At 47.1% G+C, this 25942-nt stretch overlaps 2 protein-coding genes across 5 annotated transcripts in view; one reads left to right on the top strand and one right to left on the bottom strand.

The window, feature by feature from the left end:
• The first annotated feature begins 2681 nt into the window (after positions 1 to 2681).
• ARFGAP2 (ADP ribosylation factor GTPase activating protein 2) lies at positions 2682 to 12718 on the top strand. 3 transcript variants are annotated; one of them, XM_054201352.1, is made up of 17 exons: positions 2682 to 2839; positions 3057 to 3175; positions 4110 to 4182; positions 4722 to 4853; positions 4944 to 5024; positions 5846 to 5948; positions 6596 to 6652; positions 7247 to 7291; positions 8397 to 8449; positions 8886 to 9022; positions 9558 to 9689; positions 10177 to 10305; positions 10386 to 10514; positions 10893 to 11019; positions 11137 to 11227; positions 11350 to 11468; positions 11885 to 12718. In XM_054201352.1, the coding sequence occupies exons 1-17, from the start codon at positions 2768 to 2770 to the stop codon at positions 11903 to 11905; spliced, it is 1620 nt and encodes a 539-aa protein (XP_054057327.1). In that variant the 5' UTR covers positions 2682 to 2767; the 3' UTR covers positions 11906 to 12718. The 3 variants fall into 3 exon arrangements, with proteins under 3 accessions (XP_054057327.1, XP_054057329.1, XP_054057328.1); XM_054201354.1 differs by lacking the exon at positions 4722 to 4853; XM_054201353.1 differs by lacking the exon at positions 7247 to 7291.
• A 501-nt stretch (positions 12719 to 13219) lies between these two features.
• Positions 13220 to 25942, bottom strand: part of CSTPP1 (centriolar satellite-associated tubulin polyglutamylase complex regulator 1) — an 82371-nt gene continuing 69648 nt past the window's right edge. Inside the window, exons 5-9 of one of the 2 annotated variants that reach the window (XM_054201360.1) lie at positions 22946 to 23031; positions 20202 to 20397; positions 18509 to 18618; positions 15232 to 15295; positions 13220 to 14760 (exon numbers count right to left, since the gene is read on the bottom strand). In XM_054201360.1, coding sequence (XP_054057335.1) covers positions 14559 to 14760; positions 15232 to 15295; positions 18509 to 18618; positions 20202 to 20397; positions 22946 to 23031 — 658 coding nt within the window. In that variant the 3' untranslated portion in view covers positions 13220 to 14558. The remainder of the gene's footprint in view (positions 14761 to 15231; positions 15296 to 18508; positions 18619 to 20201; positions 20398 to 22945; positions 23032 to 25942) is intronic. The other variant, XM_054201359.1, reaches the window with a different exon arrangement.

Here is a 25942-nt window from a genome sequence, read left to right as displayed (position 1 = left end):
CCTGCAAGGGACCCAGCTGAGGTAGAGAAGCTCGAGTAACCCTGCTGTAGCAAGCTGTCCTAAGACACAGTGCAGTGAACAAAAACTGTGCAACCTCCACAGAGGAAAGGAGCCTGCACTGTATCTCCCCATGTCTCCTAGCACACGCCAGGCGGAGACAAAGCGTGACACTGACCTATTAGCCTCTGAGGCTGCCTTGGCTTCTCCTGGGCACATGCCATTTCTCTCTCACAAGCCCCAGTTGGGGTAATGCCAACATGAACAGACCCTGTCCCTCCTAACCCCCGCATGACATCGCCATCACACAGCCAAACACAGACCTAGTGAGAACAAAGCCAGCAGAGGAGCGGAGCAGCACTGCACAACAGATGGCAACAAGGCAGGAACAAGCAACTCAGGTTGCGACTGCTCAAGCCAACATGAACACCACCACTCCCAGCACACACTCATCGCTTGAACTTGCTCCTCTACGCAACAGGATGCAGCTTACACAGCCTCCACCCTGCCACCATGCACTCCCTTTCCCATCCTTCTGTCATAGCTTCAGCTGTCAGGGCCCTGAGTGTACTAAAAGGCCTTAAAAGTCCCGAGCAGCTTCACATGGGGCCTTTACCCACACCCTCTGCCCACAGGTGTGGGGATGGGTGTGTTTTCATTTAAACTCATTCCAGAGCTACCAGTCCTGGCCTAAGCTAAACTGGAGAAGTAGTGGTCTCTGGCTGTGCCTTGTTGATCCTGACCTGTAGGCTGTCTTACCAGCTTGACCTCAGCCTTGCCTTGTCACCACAGACGAGTCTGGTAATCACTGGGCCTGACCCTGACCTGCAGATTGACTTCCCAGCTTGACTGCAGACTACCTCATCACCATGAGCTTGCCTGGCTGCATTATTGGTCAATCCTGGCCTCTACCCTGGGCTTGCCCGGCTATCCTTGCTCAGGTACTCTGGGAACAGGCCATGGCTGATGAGACCTCAGGACTGCTGGCTGTAGGACACCTCCCTCACAGCTCCCCTCCTCCTAGGGTGCAGCCAGCCCTTGCTGCACCCTGACATCATCTCTCCTGGTATGACTGCCAGGACAGCTGCACCACGAATGTCATCAGGGAACTCAACTGGTTTAAAAATAGCTGTGAGGAAAAAGCTATCGGTTACTTTTACCTGAACTGATTCCCCAATACTGTTTGTGTAATCCCAGAAATGGGCATATAGGCACAATTGAGGTAGCAGCGTAAGAGCAACAGACACCAGGGGCTACTTAAGACAAGGCTGCTGCCAAGAATGAGCCCTGGCAGGCTGGATCAGGCTTCACTACCCAGTTCAGAAGCTCATCTCAGAGTAGCTCAAATCAGATGTGTTAGCCAGAAGCCTCTCATCTTACTTAGGGCAATATGGCTCCCATATCAGGTCTCACTCTGACCATGTAGTTAGAGCTTTGCTAATTCCCAGAACACAAGACTTCATACTCCTGTTAAACCTGGAGTGGGTTTTCTGCAGGGTTTCTTTGCCCAACAACTCAGTCTTGCATCTGTATGTCCCAAGACTTTATGGATCTCACTACGATCGTGGGTCCTAGGTTCGCATTGCAATGAATTCCACAGTCCACCTTACATTTCTGCAGAAAATGTGGAAACAAGTGAAAGGAAAGCCTTTAAATTTAAACTGAAAGTTCTCTTGTCCAGATATTAGTGCATTTAACTGTTTCTTTTAGTAACAAGCTGGTACTACAGACCAATCTCCTTTTGGAAGTAAGGAAATCCCAATCTATTCCATCTCAGTAATACCATACTACTGATTAGCTTTTGTTGTTGTTGCCCTTCTGAACCTCTCATTGCTCTGCAGTCACTTTTTTTTTTGTCTAAACCATAAAATGGGCTATACGCCATTGACTTTTAGTTCAAAGAATATCCATACTTTTCCCTTTTTTTCTTGCATTATAACTGAATGACCTTCTAGTCCATTCCCTCCTGTTTCCAGGCAGGTAATACAGCACTTCAAGGCCCCGACACCATCTTTGGTCTGAAGTAACAACTTCCCTACCTTGATTCCTGCCTCACGCTACCTTTACTCCTGCACAGGGTTAGGCAGTGCTGCTCTTGCGCAGTCTCCCGCTGACTAAACCATTTCCAGGTTTGTTTGCTTGTGCTCGTGTACCAGGCCCGGTGGCCCGAGGTCCAGCTGCTGCAACAGGTGACGCCTGTGGGCGCTCATCAGAGCTTCTTCTCAGGTAGCGGCTGACTCAAGGCGGGCATTGCCTCCCTGCTGTTCCACAGACCCCCTCCCTGCCCGGTCCCGGCCCGCCATGAGTCAGTCAGGAACGCTGACTGCGCCCTGAGGGGGCTGAGAGGACACGGTGACCACCCAGAGCTGACGGGGGGCTCCGGCGGGGAAACGTCCCCGTTCACGTTTAGACTCGGGAAGCGGTTTGCAGAGGACGGGGCCGTGAAACCCGACAAGCAGCGGGGCCGGAGTAGCGGAGGGGGTGCTGGCGGGCCTAGCGCAGGGCGCCGAGGAGGGGCCCTGACCCGAAACGCTCCCCCGGAGCCCGGGGACGGTGGGGACTCCCGGCCCCGCCGGCTGAGGCAGTGAATGGTGGAGCGGCCCCGCGCCCGCGCTGTCATGGCGACGGGGCAGGTGGGGGCGGACCGCCGCGGGGACCCCTCCGCGCGCCGGCGTGGGCTGAGGCGGCACCCGTAACTGCGGCCCGGCCCCGGCGCCGATTGGGCCCGGCTGGCACCCGTCGCCGCGGTGGTGTCTGGGAAGGAGAGATCATGGCGGCGGAGCCGAGCAAGGCGGAGATCCAGACTCTCTTCAAGCGGCTCCGGGCAGCGCCGGCGAACAAGGTAACAGGGCGACGCCGGGCGGTTTGTCGCCCTTCCGAGCCGGGCTGCTTCCCTGCGGCCGCGGCCTGGGCTCGGGCCAGGCCCCGCTGAGCGCCGGGACGCGGGGAGGGCCCGGGGAGAGTGGCCGAGGCACGGGGCTGGAGGGTTGCGGCGCGGGGTGGAGGAGCGGTAGAGCCGCCGCCGCCTCAGCCCGGCCATCCCTCTGCCTTCGCTTTAGTCGTGCTTCGACTGCGGCGCCAAGAACCCGAGCTGGGCCAGCATCACCTACGGGGTCTTCCTGTGCATCGACTGCTCCGGCGTCCACCGGTCCCTGGGCGTGCACCTCAGCTTCATCAGGTGCGTGGGGACGGGGAGTGTGCGTGGCGGGGGGCGCCGGTGGCCGCCGGGCAGGCCTGGGGCCGCTCTGCCTGCCTGGTGTGGGAACACGCAGGGGCTCGGCTAGAGAGAAGCGTTATGGCAGAGTGGTCGCTGCGGGCTGTATGTGGCGTGCTCGCTGGGGGTTGTATGTCACTCAGCCCTTTCAAGATGGAGTTTCCGAAGCACCTCAGTGGAACATCCAGACGTTACTTTTGCTGACCTCGCAGAAACGCTGTCTGGACTCTCAGTTGTAGAAGCTGAGAGTTTGGCTTGTAAATCTTGCTGGTAGAAAAGCAACATGGAAACCTTTCTTGTAATGCTCAGTAAGGCAAAAAGAGGACTGTTATTCTATCTTTTCTGCATTAACTTAGTGAGGAAGATGGTGTCGGATTTTCAGCCTATTGATCTTATTTTCAGTACTTTTAAAAGTTAGCATTTTAAGTAACAGAACTGTGACCTTTACTTACTGAGAGATAAGTTGAGTAACCGGTATGAGACATACTCCGTCACCTAGCTTTACTTGTTTGTTTTCTCAGTTGCTTTGTCATGTGTTCTGGCCTAATCTGTGGGATGGACTGAATATGAGTCTCTCGTTTTGAGATCACATGTAGAAGGAAAGTTGTTGGCTGTGCTTTCCCAGCTCAAGCTCCACCCTCTTAAGCAATACAGGTCAGAGGTCCTCTAAGTTTGGACACTGTTAGTTGGTGTGAAGCTGAAACTCTGGGGTTTTTCCTCACTTTAAAAGTTCAAATTAATTTATTTCGGGAGCAAAGAAGTTACCGAGATGTTCTTTCCCCTTTTGTCTCCTGTACTTTGGGATAGTAGTGGGATATCTGACCGTTCTAGCTTAGACCTTGCTTTTGCATTTGGTGTACTTGCACATTATTAATAGAAATAATTGGTTCTCACACAGGTCCACAGAGTTGGATTCTAACTGGAACTGGTTTCAGCTGAGGTGTATGCAAGTGGGCAGCAATGCCAACGCGGTGAGGAGCCTCTGTAGGCATTTTGCTTGCTTTCCATTTTGCTAATCTACATCCTCTGTTCCTTGTCCCTTTCCTCTGTGTGGCTTTCTGGATACCAGCCTCACCTGGAATCTGTAATGAGGAGAGGTTTTTGTCAGGTGTGCTTGGAAGTCTGACTATGACCTTTGAATGCATTGTTTTCTGATGTGTACATCTGTCATTTCCTCACATCTCATTTAAATGAGAGGCATGGTCCTCTTAAAGGAAAGGAGTTAGTACCACAGATCAGTTTGGAAGCTCATGCTCAGCATTGTGACTCAGAAGCATCCTCCTGTGCGGGACAGGGATGGTTTTCTTAGGCCTGTGGGGCCTGGAGTGAGGCTTCTTGGAGAAAGCTCATTGATGAATAGTTTGTTCATGCTCTGTGCTCAGTATTTCATCCCCTGTCTCTGGGAAGCTTCTTTTTTCTGTTGAGTTTATGTCTAAGGCTTGCTTGAGTATGATCTAGTAGTCAGGAGACTGAATTTCAGAATTCTGAAAAGAGATTCTCCTCTTTTCAGACTGCTTTTTTCCGCCAACATGGCTGTACTACCACAGATGCCAACGCTAAGTATAATAGTCGAGCTGCCCAGATGTACAGGGAGAAGATCCGGCAGCTGGCAAGTGCTGCCATGGCCAAGTATGGCACTGATGTAAGTCTGAGCAGCTCTGTACTGTTAGATGGGTAGTGCTGGATGCTGAGTCTTGCAGGATACCTTCTTTTTTCCCTCTCCTCTCTTCAGCTGCTTATAGATGGACTGAGTGGAGCCCCTGGGCACTCCCCTGACAAGAGTGATGCTGATTTCTTCATGGAGCACACGCAGGTGAGAAGAACTGTCTAAACCAGACAGCCTGAACATCTCTCAAATAGCCAGCTGTGCAGACAGGAGCAGTCCCACTTAGTTTGGAAAGACTCTTAAATTCTATACATTTTTAGGAGTAACATGGAAGAACTGAGATTCAGTCATAATCACAGATCTAAACAATCCCTCACGGGGCCTGTAATATCTATGTCCTCTGTTTTCAAGACGATCTTTCTCTTCAAGGAATGTTCAGAGCTACTGGCTACTCCCTGGAAGATGCTTTGTGTACTGTGTTAATGCATAGTCTTTTTGTACAGTTAAAGCGAGAATTGGCTATTAGTTTGAATTTAGGATTTAGTCATCTTTTCAGTGCACAGACCCTGATAAAGTGAATTTGGGCACCTGTTTGCACAATGCTAGGCAGACTTTCTCAAGTGAAGAGAGCAACGTGAGAATTGGCTGTGTGGCAGTAAAGACAGTGGAAGCCCAGATTTTTTTTTTTTTTTCCCAGGGAAACTCATTCACACTTTCTCTCAGACTTAAACTCATCTCCTTAATCTGGTAAATCCTCACAGTAGCCGGTTCTGATGCTACTGTTAAGCAATGCTGTCCTTTCTTCTGGCCTTCGATTCAGCTTAGCTTTTTTTTTTCCTTTAATTTTTGTCCCTGCTAACAGAATGTGGGCTTGTCCATATGTTACCTTCAATGAAGGCTTAATCTGGAGTTTGGAACACATTTGCTTTGGCCTAAAACTGAATACAGGTCACTAAACCTGAAGTAAGTTTAGGATTGTGGAGTTCATTCATCTTCTGCAAATCACTGGAATGAGCATTTCTTTGCAGTCTTCCGGTACCTGGGATGTAGCAGATGCCAGCCAGAATCCTGCACAGTCTTCCCCAGAGGTGGAAAAAACAGCAAAGTCATCAGAAGGCACTGAACTGTCAAGTGAGTTCCCTGCTGAATAATTTTCCCAAAAACCTGACTTCCTTTCCAGGAGCATACACTTCTGTACCACAGTTGGAAGGGCTGAGCTTTTCCTTTGTTTCAGGCTTGAATGAGTGGAAGCTCTGTGTGCTCTGTGATGTTTAGTTAAATTAGTGGAGACTTCTAAAAACACTGCTCTGTTTGTGATCAGTTCTCCCACTTTTCCTGAAATGCACGCAAAACTGTATTGGGGTTTAGCTGCTCTATTTCCTTGCTTCCAGCTGTAATTGTCTGTTTAAAGACTTTTTTCTATCCCTTGAATTTTCTGGGTCTGTAAATGATCAATGAATATAAAGCAAAAAACTGTTTCTTGGGTGAACAACAGGGAAACCAAGAATCTGCAGGCACAGCTGTAATTTGAAATGGCTATGTGTATTCCCCTGCAGAGTGTTTTCTTTTAATGTGTCAAGAACACTGCAGAAGGAATAACTTGCTCTGTGCAGACATAAGTTGTTGTGCTTGGGAAACTGTATGTTTCAAACTGTAACTTAGCTTGTTTGGGGTGGAGGCAGACAAGGTAAAAGAGGTGTGGTGGGACTGTGAGCACTGAAAAGAAAGGGCTTGAGGATCTCTCTGCTGAATGTTCTCTTCTGTTTTTGTGCCCACAGATTCCAGCCAGGGCCCCTCCATTGACTTGTTGAGCACATCTCCTAAAGCTCCTCTAGGTAAGTGAGACTCTTTGCTGTCTCTCAGATCAGTCTTGCTTGTACACCTGCAGTTCAGTAGTAAGCTCAATGGAGCTGGAACTGATGAGCCAATTTCCAGAACATCTAAAGGAGCTTATCTTCCTTTAGTATCCAGTACTGAGTATCTCCCTGAACCTCAAAACTAAGCCACAGATTACTGGAAGTTTTGTCCTCCTTTGGATGATCAAGTTCAAAGCTGTTGCCTTCCCAAAAGCCTAGGTTGTTTGGTTTTTTGGGTTTTTTTGAGCTTTGGACAAAATTCAGCATTTGCATATCTAGAACTTGGCTGATCAAGGCCATGAGACTGTGGTGTTCGTTTGGGGGTTTTTCTTGTTTGGTGAGGTGTGTTTTTTCCCCCAGAAGCTTTGGAGGCAAAGCAACTTTTTAGCTTCCAGAGTAACAGTGATTTGTATCTGATTCTCCCCTGCCATTACCATCATGGCTGCACATAGAACATCTAGCTGGAGCGCCTTATTGAGAGTGCGCTCCTAGCTCACAGTGGGTTCATCCTGGGTGGAAAGCCTGTGTCCTTAAGTGCCTGTTCATTCCCCATGTTTTATGTCTCTTCCTCAGACATGTCCATGTATCTATCAACACAAGGGCCTGCTCCTGCCAGAGGTAACTGGCTAACAGCTGGCCTGCGCTGGCTGCTTGTGACAACTCTGCCTGCCCCTTCTGTGATTCTGCCTTGAACTCTTAACTTTAGCTTCCTGTGCTTGGAGGGAGAGAATGAGCCAAAGCTTACATGTATGATATTGGGATCTACACCAGCTATTCCATATCTGGAAAGGGATCTTATTGACATTTTTTTAACTGTTTCCTGACAGTACTAAAAAAAAAAAAACCCAAACAACCTCAAATCAAGTGTTAGGAACAGTGAGCTGAAAACAATCTTAGATAGTGTGAATGTTTTGACCCCCCCTATTTTATAAACTTATGGTAAGACTAGAAAAGATACAGGAAAGGCTGCCAAGAATTATCTAAAGTATGGGTTCACAAAAGTCATGTGTTTGTAGAAAGTAAGGAGACACTTCTGTGGAAGGGAAGCCCAACAAGGGCAATAAGAGATTTTGGAGCTTCATGTTGGAAGCTGGGAAAATATCCTGGGCAGTCCCTCTCTGCTTTGTTCTTACATGTTTCCCCAGGCATCTGCTGCTTGGCTGGACCTTGGCTGGTTTTACAAGTGTAGCATGCTTCATGCCCTCAGAGTGACAGGTTCCTGGTGTTAGGGAACCTGTTGCTTTTACAGCTTGCTGCACTTTAGGTCCATTTTGTTGTTGGTCTGTTCGTGTAAACATGACTTTAGGGTTCTTGCTTCTTTGTCCCTATGGCATTGGTGAGGCACTGACCTCCATGTGGCTCTGAAGCTGCATTTTCGTGGATTTATGTATGAAATAAATCTAGTCTTTCTCTAGCTACCCTGATCCCTATGGGATAGGGTCACCAACTGCATGACAGTTGGAGGAGCTTTTCAAAGGTCTTAATTCACTTACAAGTTTTTCTAGCCATGGATGTGCTTCTCTAGGCCACCGGCCTGCAATTGTGGAGCTTTTAAGTGCATCTTTCTTGGCTGGGTGAAGTCACCCAGGCTTCTGATGTGAAGCTGCATGGTGTGCCCTGGACTCTATAGCAGCTGGACTGTGGTGGATGTTTGTGTGGGCTGCTAACTAATTTGGGCTTCATGATTCGCTTCTGCTTATTTGCTGCTTCTCTCCTCTTGCAGAACTTAAATCCTCCCTCATTGGAAAGAAGAAGCCAGGAGCTGCCAAGAAAGGGGTATGTCTGAGCATTTCTTTTATGGAGAAGAGGTAGAGCATGTCTCACATTACTGCTTTCCTTTCCCTGGCCCTTGCTTTCAGCCCTTAACAAAGCTGCGTACCGAGAGATCCATTCGGAGAAGGGAGAGCTGTGATTATATCTCTCCTTATTTTGAAAGATAGCTTGTATATTAATGGACAAAACCAATTAGGTTGTGGACCACTACTCGTCATGGTCTGAAGTGTCTGTGGCTGATCTCTTAGCACTGGCCACTGGTGGGCTAACTCTTGGGTGTTCTTCCATACTCTGTTGCGAGCTCTATTGGGTCTGTAGGTTGTGACTACACAGGAGATGGAAGGCCTGATCAGTCCAGCAAGGAGCAGAATTCTGGTTTTCTTCTATGATGAACAATGTAGGGTGAAGAAATCACAATTTTTTGTTTTTGTTTTTCAAGTTGGGTGCAAAAAAGGGTCTTGGAGCCCAGAAAGTGAGCAGCCAGAGCTTCAGTGAGATTGAGCGGCAAGCCCAGGTGGCAGAGCAGCTGAGGGAGCAGCAGGCAGTGGAGTCCAGGAAACAAGCTGAGGAGTCCATGTAAGTGCCCTGTGTGGGCTGAATACCTTGCTTACATATGAAGAAGTAATATGAGGTTAATGCTGTTCACCCTAGGACCATCTAATGTGAGTACAGAACATACTGCATGATGGGATGAGCATTAGCTATAAGCCAGTATGGCCCTTACAGCAGGGCACAAGTTATACTGCCATATTTTATTCAAATTAGTATTCCTGGAAGAGTTTAAGGAGCAGATAAGGGAGTATTTTTTGTTTCTGTTGACCTTTGGATGGGACTGAAAAAGGCAAAGGCTGAACTGGATGGGGCATTCTGTCAGGTGGGGCGCAATGCTTATGCTAAGGAAATCATGGTTAGCCAAAAAAGAATTGAATCCCGGTGGAGGTGAGATGGGAAGACAAACAGTGGCTTATGCAAGGATTTTTGACGGAGCTGTTGTGGAAATGAGTGTTTTGATGGATTGTCAGGGTTACTGTCCCCCTTGCGCCTCCACAGCATGGGCTGGGGGCAGGAGGGAGGGTAATGAGCTAGAACCCACCATAGCTCTTCCCTTTAGAGTCACCTCAATGCGACTGGCTTATCAGGAACTGCAGCTTGATCGGAAGAAGGAAGAGAAGAAACTTCAGAACCTTGAAGGGAAGAAGCGTGAACAAGCGGAGAGGCTGGGCATGGGCTTGGTGTCCAGAAGGTACTTTCCTGTGGATGGCATAGGACAGACAGGTGCCTTGGAAGCACCCCGCTCTGGAAGAGTTTCCTGAAGTCAGTAGCTTGCTGTTCTTGTAACAGATAAGGAGCTAAAGTGCTCATTTTCTGGACTATGTCTAAAAATGCTTCAGGCCCCAGAAGGAATGTACACTCTGTTTAGAAGTTCTGGTTCTCATTTGAGCTTTTCCAAAGATGCGTGTGGCCTGTCAGTGTCTAGCCCTAGAACCCTGCTGCATGACAGATGTCCCCCGCAGAATGCATCCCTTAAGAAGGTGGCTTAAGACTTCTGAGGGAGTCAGGATAAGCTATATAAGTGGTGAAGGGAGCTGGCATCCTACAACTTTCCCTTGAGACTTGTGGCACATGCCCTGCCTGTTTTGAGTTTGCCAGATGGAGTTTTGAGGTGGACTGGTTGTAGGGGCTGGATGCCATCAGACCCATCAGCCCTGATTGTCTGTTTGTTGTGCTAGTTCTGTTTCACACTCGGTGATGTCTGAGATGCAAGTAATTGAGCAGGAGACGCCACTGGCTGCAAAATCTTCCCGCTCCCAGTTGGACCTGTTTGAAGATACTGGAAGCTTCACATCTGGACCCCCAAAGTAAGACTTAGATTCAGTGTAGTCTTTGGCTTATTCCTGAATTTCATGTCCGGCCTAAATTACCTATTTTTGGTGCCTAGGTACAAATATAATCCCTTTTCATTCGAAGATGCATTTGGCTCACGATGGGAAACGGACTCTTCATGGGGTATGGACAAAGAGGAGGAACCTGAGGTGACCATTTCCAGTATTCGGCCAATTTCAGAGAGGTAAAGTGCCTGCCACTGCTATTGCACCTTCCATGTGCGTGGGACAAAGGGATAAGTCTAGGAGCTGTGGGGAGAGATGCTGCTGTGTTACAACAGGAGCTTTGTTTGTGGTGCAGAAGATAACTTGCATGGACAAGTCCAAGAAAAAAGGCCTTGAGTGAAAGAGGCTTGGGCAGTTCTTTCCCTGTCATATCCATAAGTTTGATACAGCCTTTGTGATCATCAAGTGCTGTCTGTCCTGAGGTGGGGAGAGAACTCTGATGGTAGCTAGCACAGGAGGATTTGTTGCTTTCCTTTGATCAGATGGGGTCTGAGAAGTCTGTTTCTTTACTATGTTGGTGAGCTTAAACTGAGATGTCTCCTCTTTTGTTTCCTCAGACCCACCAGTAGGCGGGAGACAGAGAACAGGACATCTGTTGTGGAATCCAATGAAGCTCGGCAGAAGTTTGCTGGGGCTAAAGCTATCTCTTCAGATATGTTCTTTGGGCGGGAGGCAGATGCTGAGGTAGATGCATTCTGCAATGCTTAAGCTGGTACAGCTCTGGCTTCATCTCCTCCTGTTTGCTCAGGTCCTACTCTGTTCCCTTTCTTTATAACCTTTCTGTTTTGTTTTCTGCTGCAGTATGAAGCCAGATCCCGACTGCAGCAGCTCTCAGGCAGCAGTGCCATCAGCTCTGCAGACCTGTTTGGAGAGGCTGACAATGTGCACTCAGGTTTGTTAGCACTCAGTGGGTTGCGGAAGGGGACAGCTTTGAAGGACCTAGACTGGAGGGGAGGGGTCAGGGTACTCTCTGGAGCTGGGGGACTCTGGGCTAACTCCTGCTGGTTTTCTTAGGTGGTGTGTCGATTGGAAATGTCCTGCCTGCAGCTGACATTGCACAGTTCAAGCAAGGAGTGAAATCAGTTGCTGGAAAGATGGCTGTCCTAGCCAATGGGGTGATGAACTCCCTCCAGGTGAGATTACACTATGGCATCTCCTGACAGGCTATTGTCATGCTCAGGGACTTTCACCATGTCCTGGCTTCTGCTGGAATTATCGATGTCGTCTTAAATTATACAGAAAGTCCCAGGTAGAGACCTGTCTTTTGTAACTGATGACTACACTACAATAGCTGAGCAATTCCAGGTGGCCAGTGAACTCTTACTTGGCCAACCTTATTCTCTGGACAGGACACATTGTTATGTCAGATATGCCTTTTACTATAAATCCCAGGTAGAATTTAAAAAGTTAAGGCCATGCCTTTGCATGGTATCCTGCCTAGGTAACCTTGCACTGCGTTCCAATCCCAAACACCCCAAGACCTTGTTATCTGTCTCTGGAGTTTGCATGAAGTGTTGTAGCACTGTGTCTTGCTGTGTTTCCTCCCCAGGATCGTTATGGCTCATATTGATGACCCAGAGACTGCAGCTCAAAGGGAAGCGAGCAAGAGGCACTGATGCCACCTTTGCCTGGAATAAACTCTGCAGGATTGTCTTAGTTTGTCTGGGGTGGGTGGGGAGGGGAGAAGGTAAGCAGAGGGGGTCAAGATATGGCTGTGCCCAGGATGCTTTCCAAATATCTCTGGATTCCACTCTATTAAAATTCAATGTGCCCTCATGCCCACTGCTATCTACTAGCCAGTGGAGACAGGCCTTCTTACAGGTGTAACCTCACTGCTGTAAAAGATATGACAGAAACTCCTCAGCTGCCCTCATCAGTGCTCCTGTCCTCCTTGGCCCATACCTTAGCTCACCAAGTGACAGAAGAAAGGGGAATGCTATTTTTCTGAACACCGTGTTACCTGGTTCCCACGGACGTGACTTTTTTTTTTGTTCTGCTCAGTGCTCCCAGTCCATGGTAGCGTGGAGTCCTCTGTATTTGCAGGGTCTGACTTTTACCATGGGATAATCCTTTTTACTGTCTTGTAAACCAGCATACATTGATGCAAGAAAAAAAATCAAACAAAGCAAAGATTATTTTTTTAGCTTCTAACTGCATCATCAGCAAAAAAGGCCCAGGTAAAGAAGTACTGTAAAGATATTTACTGGATCCCTGGTTATTTTGCTGCTCAGCTTTCGACCGAGGTCAAAGTCCTGAGCCTCTGACTTCACCATGACGTGGACTTCTGAAGTGCAGCAATGAGTGAGGACTGTCATTTTAGTCCTGTTCAACTTGGCTCTCTGCTCCCGACTCTGGTTTTAACAAGAGCATGTTTTTTCTCTTCCTTGGACTATGGTGTTGAGGACTGGGTAGTAAGAAAAGGAGCGGGAGGAGGGGGAGGGGAAAGGGGCTTGTTACACACTAATTATTAGCAAAAAGAGGCTGTGGCTGTTCAGAAGTTCTGTCGCCAGCCCTCTATCTGGGGTGAACAGGCTTGCATGGTCTCCAGCAGCTGGGGCTGTAGGCAGGAGGGGAAGGGTTGCTCTGCTGCTCTACATGGATGTTTTGCTGCCCCAGGCAGCTGCGGTGGGGGCAGGAGGGAGGTGAGGGTCAGGCTTTCCTGGTGCTTTGACCCTGGTCCCCGGGGTGGTTGCACCGTGATGGTACCTGTGGCAGAGCCAGGTGAGCACGGTGGGGCTGTGCCCAGGCGGGAGAGGTGACCTGGTGGGGTGGCACGAGAGTGCTCCTGTACCTGTGTGTCCATCTGTCCATTCCCCCCACCCTGGTACCACTCACCCAGGACCCCGGGCAGCCCAGAAGTAGGCCAGAAGCAGCGGTGGCCTTACACAACGTGCTTTATTGCCAGCCTGTCACAGTCACTTGCTGAGGGGCAGGAGGGGAAGCGCAGTTAGCGAGCATGTTAATAAATAAAGTAACTTGCAATAAATAAATAACCCCCCTCACTACTTCCACTCAGTGGTAGTTACAGGATTAGTCTTAAAATAGCTCCAGCACATGTTGAATCCACTTGGCTTAGGGCTGCTATAAGCTTTGGGTTACCAGCTCTTGGTAGCCCACGCTGCAGCATTTTATGAACAGGAGGCGCAAGAGAAACTGAAGTGCCCCATGAAATAACTAGTCTATGCAAGCTGAGGCACAGGAGCTGGGCTTCACAATGTTCAGGGCTGTGGAGACCAAACTACTAAGTTAGTTATTAACACAATGAGACGCTACTTCTTTTTGTAGTTGTAAGGGCTACACTGATGATACAACAATACCAGTATTTACAAAAATATACTTGGGACTTACTTGATAACTGCTTGCTTCTGCCCACCTAACCCTAGCAGATGTTTTATATGTTTGCAAGCCACACCAGCTGTGGCCAAGGAATTTAAAGACTTTTTCTCTCTCCTCCAACCCCTCTGAAGCTTGCTTTTCCAAATGACCTTACTACGCTGTTGGAGGTAGTGGGAGGCCTCACAGATGGAAATTCGGAACAGCAGAGGAACCAGACAGCACCATGCAGTACTTACTGCAATCATCTAGCTTATTTACTATATTTGCTTTGGTAAGTCTTGGACACATAGAGGAGGAAGCAGAAACAGGTGGCATGGCAATACCTAAGCCCTTCTTTTCTATGAACTTCAGGAATTTCTCTTCCTTTGATCACATGCAGGTGCAGCTTTACTGGGAGTAATGATAATGGAGCATGAGTGCAGAGCTGCTGCTGGCGATTTAACCACTCCATTGTCTAGGCAGTCTAGTCTAGTCTGAACACAGTTACACAAGACAAGACTGGCAAGAGGCCTGCACTCGTACTCCCACTGCTCCAGCACCTGCCTAGCTGTGAGGCAGAGTCCTGGTGAGAGTGGCCGGCTTTTTCTAAGGGGAAGCAGAGCTAGTGTCTGCTGGTTTGTCCTGCCTGCCAGCAGAGGGTAGCGTAACTCTGCAACTGGCAATGTAGAGGAGCTATTCCTGCACGAATTTGGAGCTAGGAAAATGGCAGAGTTCTTCCTGGGAAGAGAGGGGGGGCCCTGGCAATGGGGATTGGCACAGCCACACACACACACACTGGTGACGCGGACAGAACCCACCGTCAGAGCAGATGCTCTGGGAGGAGATGCTGGTCCTCCAGCACATTCTGGAGAAACCGAAGATGGGAATGGTGCCCATCCTCACAACCTTCAGTTTTCAGAGGAGTCTGTCTCTTCATTGGAGCCTTCACTCTCAGCATCCATTTTTCGCCGGTGGTGTAGAGGTTTCCATGGAGAGTTAATCCTGGGTGAGTTACGGACAGGCAAATTAGCTGCATCCCCGCTGGAGCCGGAGATGGAAAGCCCTGAAACCTGAGCTACCCTGAAAGAGAAAAGACAAGCGCTAGGCAGTCTAACTTGTCATCCACAGTCTTTACTGTAGCAGTTTTGGAATGAATGTGGGAGGAAGGCTTATTCACAATGAGCATAGGGATGGAAAGATAGCACAGAGGGTGAACACCTTGCGTTAGTACCTACTAGGCTCATCTTTCTTCCTGTTTAAACAGATCTTTCTTCTGGGCTGAGCCTGTGTCCTCCAGCACTCCTAGCTTTCACCATCCAAACAAAAATCTCCCTGTGCATTAGAGACTGCTGCTTCCTCTGGATCCCTCTTTGAGGCACACTTTCCCCTCTGTTTCTGAAGCCTTTTCTAAGGATTTTGTTAGCTGCACCAAGGTACCTCAAAGAAACAGGCCCTCTCTGCTAGCTCCTCTGCTGTTGTAGAGTAGAGCAAAAGAATAGGGATAGTACTTTAGTAAAGTCTTCCTTAGCATGCTACCTTTAATCTGTTGCTTTACCTCCTACTTTAGGCAACTCCACTTACAATTTCTCAAGTTCCTGATCCATGGCAGGGTCCAGAAACAAGTCTCCTTTATCTGGCAAAGCCCCTGGGAAAAGACAAAGGAAAGTATCAGAGCAGAGTTAGGCTATTCATTCTTAAAGAAAAGCACTCACACCATAGCAGCATCCAAAATCTGCCCTGCAAGACAGAGAAGACTCTTCTTTATACCTGTTAGAGAAATGGATGCTGCATGTTGAGGATCATAGACAGCTAAAGAATGATGATCCATATTGTGTCCTTCACACAGGCTGTAGCTGAGCACTGGGAGGCACTCCACTCTCAGTAGCCTCGCCTCCCAGAGAACTTGAAGAGCTCTAAGGATTGGCAGTTACCATTCACTATACAATACTACCGCGTATTGACTGTCAGGGAGATGACAGTCTGTCAACTTCAGGCCTCTGCTGATTGCCCTATATAGTCACCGCTCCCAGATCCTATCAGAGCAATAGGTATGTTGTTTGTGCCACAGCCTGAAGCATGGGCTATACCACCCAGGGAGATGTATACTTCTGTGCCACCTGCCTTTCTTGTGGCGCACTGAGCTTGGGGATCAAAACACTCCACAGATGTAAGACTATTGCTTTCCTTGCAATTCAGGAAAGTCAGGCCTGACTCTGGTGCACATTAGGTCTACAGGAGTAAGTGTGGATGGACTGCGCTCTAGTGTTGCTTGCTGCCTGGATGAAAGTGAAAAAGGCTGGGCCAGTAATCGTGTACCCTCTCTCAGCATAAGGTTTAGCATGCTCCTTTTCACATTTGAAATCCTATTCAGGGTGAAGGACACGTAGTTCAGACTGGAACAGCTGGTTGATCATCCTTACATTCTCTGAAAGGACACTGGCACCTCAGGAAGAGCCCAGAAAGAGATGGGGCTCTTAGAAAAGTCCTCCTTCCTAATTCTGTAACAAATTCCACCTTGTACAGGGGTTGTGGGAGGGTGTGATCAGCCAGCACCAATATGACAGGAATTGACTACCGTGGCCCGTGCAGTGCTATACACCAGGATGAAAAAAAACCTCACTCGGTGATCTATATTAATAGTGCAGTGAGAAATGCTCTTGTTTATCAGGAGACCTGGGTGCTACACTTTGGCTCTGTACTCCCTGTGGGGACACAAATCTGGTTTCTGGCTCTGGCACCTTGCTCTTGAAGGAGTGACCGGAGAGCCACCTGCCTCACGCTGGCAGCAGTCACCAAAAACGTGGCAATGAGTGTCTAAAAATCAGAACCCATTTAGACCAGAACAGACTTCCCCACTTCTTTCAGTTCTGGTCTTCCCTCTCCTGCAAATGAACAGGAAAGCCTGGCACTGCAACACAGAGTGTCAGGAGGTCCAGTGAAGTGCCCCAGCCTGCTCCCTTTCATAGGCTCAATTAAAAGAATAAGCAGCTAAAGCTTAACTTGTTTCTGCATTTGCAGAATGCACAGTGAGGTCTCTAAGGCACAAGAATTACTTGAGAGAGTCAGTAAATAACACTGAAAGGATTCATGCATCAACATTGACACTGGAGTTATGCTGCGGATTCTACTCCGGCCCGACAAACTCATCAGTGCTGCCCCAGCCCAAACAAGCTGCTCTAATCCCTACCCCTGTTCCTCAAGGGAGGCTACGGGCTTTGTGAGACCACAAAGAAGGCAGGCATCCTGACCGAAAGCTCCTTTGCCTGAAACTGCCCTCGCTGAAGGGCTCTGGGGAGCTTGCGATCCCCTACAGACCAAAGACTATTGAAATCACCCTTCAGGAGAGATTAAAAGACACCAGGAAAAGAATCCTCCTTCCCTTGCCAAGGTGCTAGCACCCGTCAGCCGTGTGGCTCTGCCCCTCCTCTGAGAGAGGCCTCGGCAGGAGGCTGGCAGAGGGCCAGGGGATGGGCCCACATTAATGGAAATGAAAACCCAAACACTTTGTAGATGGCACAATGGAAGCTGTGGGCAGGAATTTTATTTTTTTTTCCCCCCCACTCATCTGTTTTCTTTGCACTCAACTAGAAGTGGATTTTCATAGGGCAAAGGAAAAAAAGATTTTGCTTGCTGCAATCCAGGCATCACCTTCCCCAGTGAATACACTTCTTTCTAAGCCTGTTTGCAGAAGGGATTGCAGGACTGTATTCACGCACCTTTGATATATAATCTCCATGTTGCTGGGTAAGCAGCCCTGCCCCAGAGAAGCATTAGTGGCTTAAATGGTTTGCTGTAAGAAGGGGCTCAGCCAGGGAGGGGACACTTTTATTGTACTATGATACACACCTGTGCAAAAGAACAAGCCCTCAGGAAAGGTACACCTTTTCACTGAGGTTTGTCTTTGTAATATAGGGACTGGTAGATACTCAAACCTAGCAGTGGAGGGAGAGGATACCTACCGAGAGACAGAGAATGCCTACCCTTACCAGCCAGATGACACCTCCTGGATACAGCCTTGTCAGACACAAAAAGCCATTTCTCTTCCCCTTTGCAAGAGAAGGAAGAGCACAACCAAGGCATATGGTGGCCATAGGGAATTATGAGTCTGAATTATGTATGTATAACATACTGTCCTCCTTTGCCAACTTTGCTTCCTTGCTCTAGAACAGTATTGACCACCACAACATGGAAATGAGCAGTGAGATGCTGCTTCATAATCCCTCTGGTTCCCACAGCAGCCTGGTACAGAATTTTGTAGCAGTTTGTGTTTTATGATACCACCAGATTTTCAGCAGGCCATAGATTAATATACTAGTGAGATCACACTGCCTTGAGGGAAGATGAGGAGAGACTGGGCTTTGAGTCTTTGAGCCTTTGAGCCAAGGAGGCAACAGAGGTTTTCCCATTAGATGTGCCTCCTTTTTTTTGTAGATAAGACCAGTCACTTAAAATCTGTGGGAGAATGAAGGGCTAAAACATAGGATGGGACTTCAATTCAGTACTGTCAACAGCAGTTAGCCACCTTACTTGTCTCCTGACCACCTCTGCCCAACCTTTATAGCTAAACATGTTAAAATGACAATTCTGCTAAAATTATCAGCTATAGAGGAGGTAAAACACTGATATCTTAGGGCCGCATTTCGTATCTAATTTTATCCTTGAAGAAGCTCCACAGCTTCAAGCAGACAGTAAGGCACAGTGTTATGTTTTTAAAGTTTAATCCATCAACAAACAGATGAAAAACTTTCCCTTACGCTCTTCCCGACAGTGTGAAATCTGGGGCATAATTACAGAGGAAATTCCACAGAAATGCAGAATGACTGAAAATCTAGAACTGTACCACTCACAGGAATCTTACCTAGGGCTCTGTTGATCCCCTGATCCTTTGCAAGTGCCATAAGGAATCCATAGAAGGTCAGTCTCTGTGCACTACTCAACATTTCCTTCACAAGGGCAGAAGGTGGACAGCTAGGAAAAGAGACAGAGGTCATCTTGTCTTTTAAATTATCACCTTTTTTTTTTATTTTCCCAAGACCCAGCTCAAACTGGAGAAACAAACCCTTTTACCTGTTCTAATACTGTCAAGTTGCCCTGACTCAATCTAAAACAAATATCCAACAGCTTGCTTATTTAGCACTGCATCTTCTCCCCATTTACTAAGCAAGATATTTGAGCTGGGGTACATCTCTAGGAGTAGTCTTACCTGTATCCATTCCAAGGACAGGGAGGAAAGCCTAGATTCACTCAGAGGCATACACATCCCAAGTCTTAGCATGTTTTTTCAAAAATCAACTGGGAAACCCATTATTTTAGAAGACAATAAACTTTCACGAGGGTTGTTATGTTTTTATCACCCTTTTATTCGTAACAGTCACCCAAGGGGCAGGAAAACCTCTTCAATGATAGCCTAAATAAGTCAGAAAACAGTATTTAGGTGGGGACCCTTCTTCTACACTCACTTTAAACCCTGGCCCTGACTTCTAAGCAATATCATCAGAGTGATTCTTGCTCTTGACTAATACTCCTTAAAGGATTTCATGCAAAATAAAACTGCCTCATAAAGAGGAAGTGTTGAACAGTCCCTGGTATAGCGCACCCCCAGGGAGATGTGGGTGTGGGCTAGTGATCCCTCAGGCGAAGGTGGTTACCAAAGCTTGGCTGAATATTGGGCTACTGGATGAAAGGCTGGGAATGTCTCCCCTCACAGTGCTGTGCAGAGCCTGACCTACCAGATGGGTTCACAGTATCCTTCCCACCTGACGCTCTCAGGGCATACAGGGAATGCAGAGCTTTTGTTACTTAAAAGAACTAAACAACCTTGCATCTTCATGCCTAGATATCTATAGTACTGGATGTCAGTTCAGCAGTAATTTTGTGGACGACAAATTTGGATTCAGGCACCTAAAGCAGGTTATCAGGTGGAACTTGTGTCCTGAGTCTTTTTGTGGATCTAGCCCACGACCTTCTAGCAGGGCACGTGCTCGCTACCTGTAAGAAACTATGAAGAAAGTGTTTGTCAAAGCTATACAATAAGGTCTGGTATTGCTCCATCCTCTGCTGAACTAAGGCTAGTCTTGTGCCTGGGATCTGTAACTGGAGACCAGCTCCATCACTGGTTTTGGTACAGACTAGCAGTGTGATCTTGTCCAGGTACTAAGGCTTCAAACTCCATCCACCTCAGTAGCTCTTTCCTATGCTTGAACACCCAAAATCACAACTGCACTTGTTTATCTCCTCTAGTTAAATCATGATAGTAGATGGACCTCTCCTTGATAAAAGGGTCAACGCAGAAGCGAGAAGGAAAGCAGAGATCTAATTCAATCCATTATTTCAAGAATCAGATCAAATACCATGTTTCTTAGGTCCATTAAATTGTTTCTCTCCTCCGGTTAAAGTGGTTTGGCTATGATCTCTCCCTTCATACTTCCCCCAATGACATCTATTTGTGAGTTACAGCTTGTTCAAAGGCCTGCATTTCTTCACAGCTTCAACCTTACAAAGGGTCTCCAAAGACACAGACTTCAAATCCGTGTTTTGGATTCCATTCATACCTGTATTTTGATCTGTCACACAAGGACTCTAGGCACTGGTAGAAGAGAGATGCCTCTACCCCATCGAGTGGGCTGCAGTCATTTGGGGGTTGGCGCTGCCGATGTTGCCCAGAGGATGATGTTGGCACAATCACAGTATTTGGATTCTTACCAGCCAGTAGATCTTGATAAATGGCAGCCACACTTTCCAGGAACTCTGAAAAAACAGAAAGGGACTTAGAACTCAGGGCTATAACCAGCAAAGCATTCTCTTGACCTACCAGCTGTGGGATTAAACTGTCATACCCTGCTCTGTGCTGTACATAGCACCAACAGGAAATAAGCACAACACTACGCCATCCTGCATATTCAGATGAGATATTATGCAGGCACAACCAGCCATTTCCATATAAGCTGCCGGCTTCTTCCTGTCGAGATGATTATGAGAGGCCACTCACTCTGGGATGATTATGAGAGGCCACTCACTCTGTTGAACAAGATTTTTCTCAAGGGAACAGAGGCTAGCTAGCACATGGATTAAACAGCAGAGCATGAAAGCTAACGTCAAACGCCAAACTAGTTTGCAAAGTCTAAAAGGTTTTCCTTCACCATCTCTTGCCACTGATTAAGAACTCACCCAAGTTGGAAACAAACTATATGGAGCTGCAACGAGAGGAAAGGGAGCAAGTTAGTCAGGGCTCCAGGCTGTATCCCAGCTTGTCTCTGTGCTCCTCCAAAGTAAATATAACACGGGATCTAGAGGAAGGGCCAGGGCAGGTCAGGGCTAGAGTTGGCAGAAAGCCTCTCCCCAGGCTCCTCATACTACCCACTGTTTACTGCAAGAGTCTAAATTTAAACAAGTTTGTTTATGGATGTGGTCAGCAGTTTACAAATCTAGATTCCATTTGGAGTGGTTTGCATGTGTGTGGGTTGATGGGAGAGCATATGACAGGCTGCGTGTGTGCATTGTGCCTGGGTGAACAGGACAAGGATGGGATGTTTTTTTGTGTGTGTACACAAGGACGAGCTTGTGAGCACTCCAGTGGCATTTAAGTCCCAAGTGAATGGAAGTGTAATGCTGTGCGTGAGGCGGGTGAAGAGGAAAGGCAGGATGTCAGCGGGCCCTGAGGCTGTGTTGAGGTTCTGCAGCTCAGTGGAAATATTTGTTATATCAGAGAAAAACTTTCCAAACACATTTTCTGTCCCTGGCTAAAGGCATTACAAGTCTGATTCTGCCCAACCCAAAATCACCATTTTGAACTGTTTCTCTTTGATGGATTGTCATGGATAATGTTGTGATATGTACAGGGAAGTTACAGGGGAAGTATTAAACAGAGAAGTACTAGAAAAAGAGATTTTTTTATTAGGGATAGCAGCTGACTCTTAACTGCTATAGCGACGGGAACTGACAGGTTTGATTAGATCAGCAGGCCACCCAAGTCTGCTCTCTGACCACAGACTATGCTCCACCACAGCTTCTAGGCAGTGTCTCCCAGTATCCAAACCCGGCCCCTTTTGCCTGGTCGAGGCCAATTGTGAGCTACGTCCATCAGAGGGAGCTATTTAAGTGCGAGTGGACAGAAATCCATGAGCTTATGTTGCCTTTAGAAAGTGCTCTACGCTGGGAGATGAGTAAACGGCACCCCAGCAGTCCCCCAGCGCTTGGGAGCACATCTAACTTCGACAAAGGAAGCGCTTCCCTCTTTTTGCCCACCTGAGCAGGTCCCTGAATGAGATTCCCTTTCCTCGACCACATTTTAGGGTCGACAGGACAAACAGGCCAGAGTATTTTAAAGCAGTCTCCCCGTACAGAACAAGGACCTGAATGCTCATCCAAGCTTCCCTCCCTTGTCTCCTGAATTTTAGTTTAAAAATACCTGGTGATTTTTACAGACGTATGCGTATGGGTGAGCATATGTAAATACACACACACAAACTAATATTATTGGATTTATACTTTTCCTGTCAAGAATTTTAAAAGAAGTACCCCATGTAGTTAAACTCCCTCAAACTGGGGGAGTGGGGTAGAATATGATAAATGACCAACAATGTGAAGAAGCTAGATGGGGATTAACTGTTCACTTTCCCTTCCAACTAGGGGCTCTCAAATCAAACAAGAGGTGGTTCCTCATGGGACAGGTGGCAGGGTGGCAGACCTGTGCAACTCCTTGCCAAAAGGTGTTGTGGAGGTTACAAGGGGAGGCTGGAGAAGTTCTTGGGAGAGGAGTCCACTGGGGGTTCCTAAATCCATGGAAACTATACCCAGTTCAGAAACTCTTTAAGCTGAAACCAGCTCGTGGTTGGGTGAATATTAGGGGCAAGAATTTTATCTATTTGCCCAGGCCCTTTTCCTTTGAAGGCATTAGCTGGTGGGCTTTTCTTATCCTGTCTCCAGCAGGGACCAATACTTTCGGGGCAGAAATGCTGTATTAAGGAAAGGAAAAAAATGTTCCTAGTAAAAGTAATTTCTTAGGTGCTAACATACTCTGGATAAAGCTGGAAATTTATTTCTCAAGGCTAAGACAAATACATGCATAAGTCATAACAGTTACAGGTGTCTTGTTATTCACAAAAACTTGGAACCTCCTTATGAAGCCTCCTAATCTCTTGGCATCAGTGATGCCTTTCATCAGTAGATTCCATTATGTATATATTTTCTGTGAAAAACCATATCCTTACAAGTTTCAAAAAAGTGCAGGGACTGGGAAGCTGTAGGGTTGTAGTGCTATACTAGTGGGCGAAGTCATCAGCTTCCCAGTATTTACCTGAGTAGTAGAACTGGATCTGGAAAGCAAAGAGGAAATCGGAAAAAGACATCAGGCAATCCATAGCATCATCCATCAACACAATCCTAGGATAAGAGGAGAGAAACAGTTTAGCATCTACAAAAGAACTAAAGTCTGTAACCAGGAACACCAGATCTAGAGAAAGTGCAGCTGGGGAGCTATGTGCAACTGAGGACTTCTAGTGGCTTGGCCCATTATAAGAGGTTAGGAGAGAGGACCGGGAATACCCACTGCTGCATGGATGTGGACACCCTAATATAAAATGAAGGCAGCTTGAGAACCTGCAGCAAGGAGAAGATCCTGAATGTCAATGCTATCATACACTTCAGCTACAGTGTGAAAAGAGCAGTGTGACATGGATTGTCAAGCATTCAAAGCCTGGTGGACATGATGGGACAAACACCGGCATAAAAACTGCAAGGCTGGTTCACATGGCTAGACAAAGAGTAATTGTGCTACAGACAAGACAGTTAAATGAGTATTAAACTGGTGTAAGCAGAATGAAACTTACGCTATTCCTCTGTATACCCAAGTCCATCAAACTGGGATATTTTCAGATTCATAAGGATAACAACAGTTATCAATTCCTAATCTATACTCAAACAAACTCCATTTGACTACAGAGGAAATAACGTTGCACCAACAATCAGCTTTCTAATTACACATTGTGAATATCCTGTTCTCCCTTCCCAATGAATGAATCAGTCTCTCTTCATATCGATCAGGTCTATCATTTGACTATCAGGTCAAATTCCGTGGAAACCAAAGACTTCTTGGGCCAGGGACAATGTCTTCTTTTTCTCTGTCAAGCCCAAGGTACATGTAGGGAGCTACATGCACCCCTATTTTGAAGCATACTTCATGAATATGAAAAGTATCAGTCACGGGCCATAAAGATGAAGTATAAGTGATACCAAAGTCCAACTCCTCCTTTCAGGAAAAAACTCTGGATTTCAGAAGTAAGTTAGGGCAAAAGCATTCATAAAATAAAAAAAAAAAACCAAACTAAAACCAACAATGCTCTCATCACTGCCACTACATAAGATGAAAAGGTCAGTCTCTGAAGTGGGGAAAATCAAACTTGGGCTGATCAATGACAGCTGAGACTGAAAAACAGAAGGAAACACTCCACTTCTATAGGAAAAAACAGAGCATTCAGACGATGCTAAAGAAAGGTGGTTGGTACTCCTCTTCAACTGTGTGCAGGTCTACTGACCCTGTACAGTCAGTATCTGGCATATCATCTCATACGAAAAGGATTACCAGTTCATTATAGCCAAAGTACGGCTCATCTAGTAGGACCCTTTTGAACACGAGGCCAAATGCAATCCACGGACCAACTCCTGCAGCATCAATGGTCTAAACACATTACTGGGGAAACACTGTCCTGTCTCATGTAGAAGACTGAAGGGAGCTGTGTGGGAGGCTGACCTAGAAGAGTTATAGGATCTTGCAAGACTTCTCTGCCACTCAGACCAGTTCTGTTCACTGTGGCAAAATCAAACATGCAGAGCAGCTTGAATTAATTATCTCAAAGAAGAAAGACTGGGGCTAAGAGGGTCCCCAGGAGAAAAACCAGTATTTAAAACAAAACCCTTTGAAGATGTCAAAGTGCTTCTGATTTATTTATTATGTTCCAGAAGCCTCCTCCTCCTGTCTAAAGAAGCGGTAGCTTCAGTTCTTAATTCTCACTAATAAGCATGTTACTGAGATTGTCAGTGGCCACATCAAGGAAATGGCTTTGAAGCTGGCAGGCAGAGCATCCTCATCTCTCAGGCAATACTGCTCAGCCACTGGTGTTTCCAACCACTATTTAAGCACTGGAAATGCGATGGGCTGTATCGCTGATGAGCTGCACTCCCTCCTTTGAAGTGATGGTCCGTCTCCTAGATACCCTCAAAGCATAAGCTCCAAAGCTTCTGTCAGTGCAATTCTCCATCCTGGAGATGCAGGAGAACAACAGTGGAGAGGTTTTTTATGTATTCATTATGCGGAGAGACAATATTACATCACCTTCGTGACAATCAACTCATTTAACTTGTTAAATCTAAAGCTATGGTCAATGGCTGTGCTCTGCAGCACCAAGTCCCAGTCACTTTCTTGGAAGAGAGAACATCAGGAAGTAGGCAGAGGTCTGAGAATTTGCTGGACATTTCTTGCTGTTAAAGACAGCAAGGAGCCTCTAAGGAAGGCTGTACAGCACATATGTGACGGAGGAGCATCTAAATAGAAGCAGGTGCACTCTGGTGCTGGGTTACTGACTCCACTTGGCCCAGGAGTCTGCACTCCGGAAATGTTGAGAAGTCTTTAAATCCAATACAATCATTTATGAGGAGATTGACTGCAGCTGGTTATTTCCCCACGTAGCCAGCTGACTGAGCAGTCAGGGAAGCTGGGAGACCATCATATGCAATGTATCTGCACCTCTTCCCTGAAATATCTGGCAAGGAGAGAATCCTAGCCATGGACTATAACCCAGACAGCAGGACCAAAACTGAGGATGAAATCTGAAAGTCTGAACTGCAACTCAAAAGAGTTCATCAGGTAGCTGATATTTCAAGTGATTCTTTATTCGTTCTTTCTTGTCCGAATTAGACTTCAAGCCCTCAGGGGCACAGACTTATTTACAAAGTTAGTAGTCAGCGCTCAATGAATAATGAAAATCAAGGAGAAACTTTGGAAACGACTGAAGAAAGATGCCTACACTTGAGGGACTCTGGTGAAGGGTGTAATGGTCTTTCAGGGTTCGAGTGGGTTTGGCTGGCAGAAAAGCCTTGCTATTGTGCCAATGGGGAAACTTTATGATCTACTGATTGCGGTTAAAATCTCAGAAACCCAGACTAGACAGGATGTCCCCAGGACAAACTCTAGACCAGGCAAGTTGAAAGGACTTTTACTATTCTCTGCTACCATTAAAGGCTAACTGACACAATCTGTCTTAAGGCCAGGCTGGCTCAAATGAGTCTTCAGGGAATT

The sequence above is a fragment of the Rissa tridactyla genome, chromosome 4, assembly GCF_028500815.1.
Source record: "Rissa tridactyla isolate bRisTri1 chromosome 4, bRisTri1.patW.cur.20221130, whole genome shotgun sequence".
Taxonomy (NCBI): domain Eukaryota; kingdom Metazoa; phylum Chordata; class Aves; order Charadriiformes; family Laridae; genus Rissa; species Rissa tridactyla.
The sequence above is the reverse complement of the archived record's forward strand: the minus strand, read 5'-3'. Positions and strand labels throughout refer to the sequence as shown.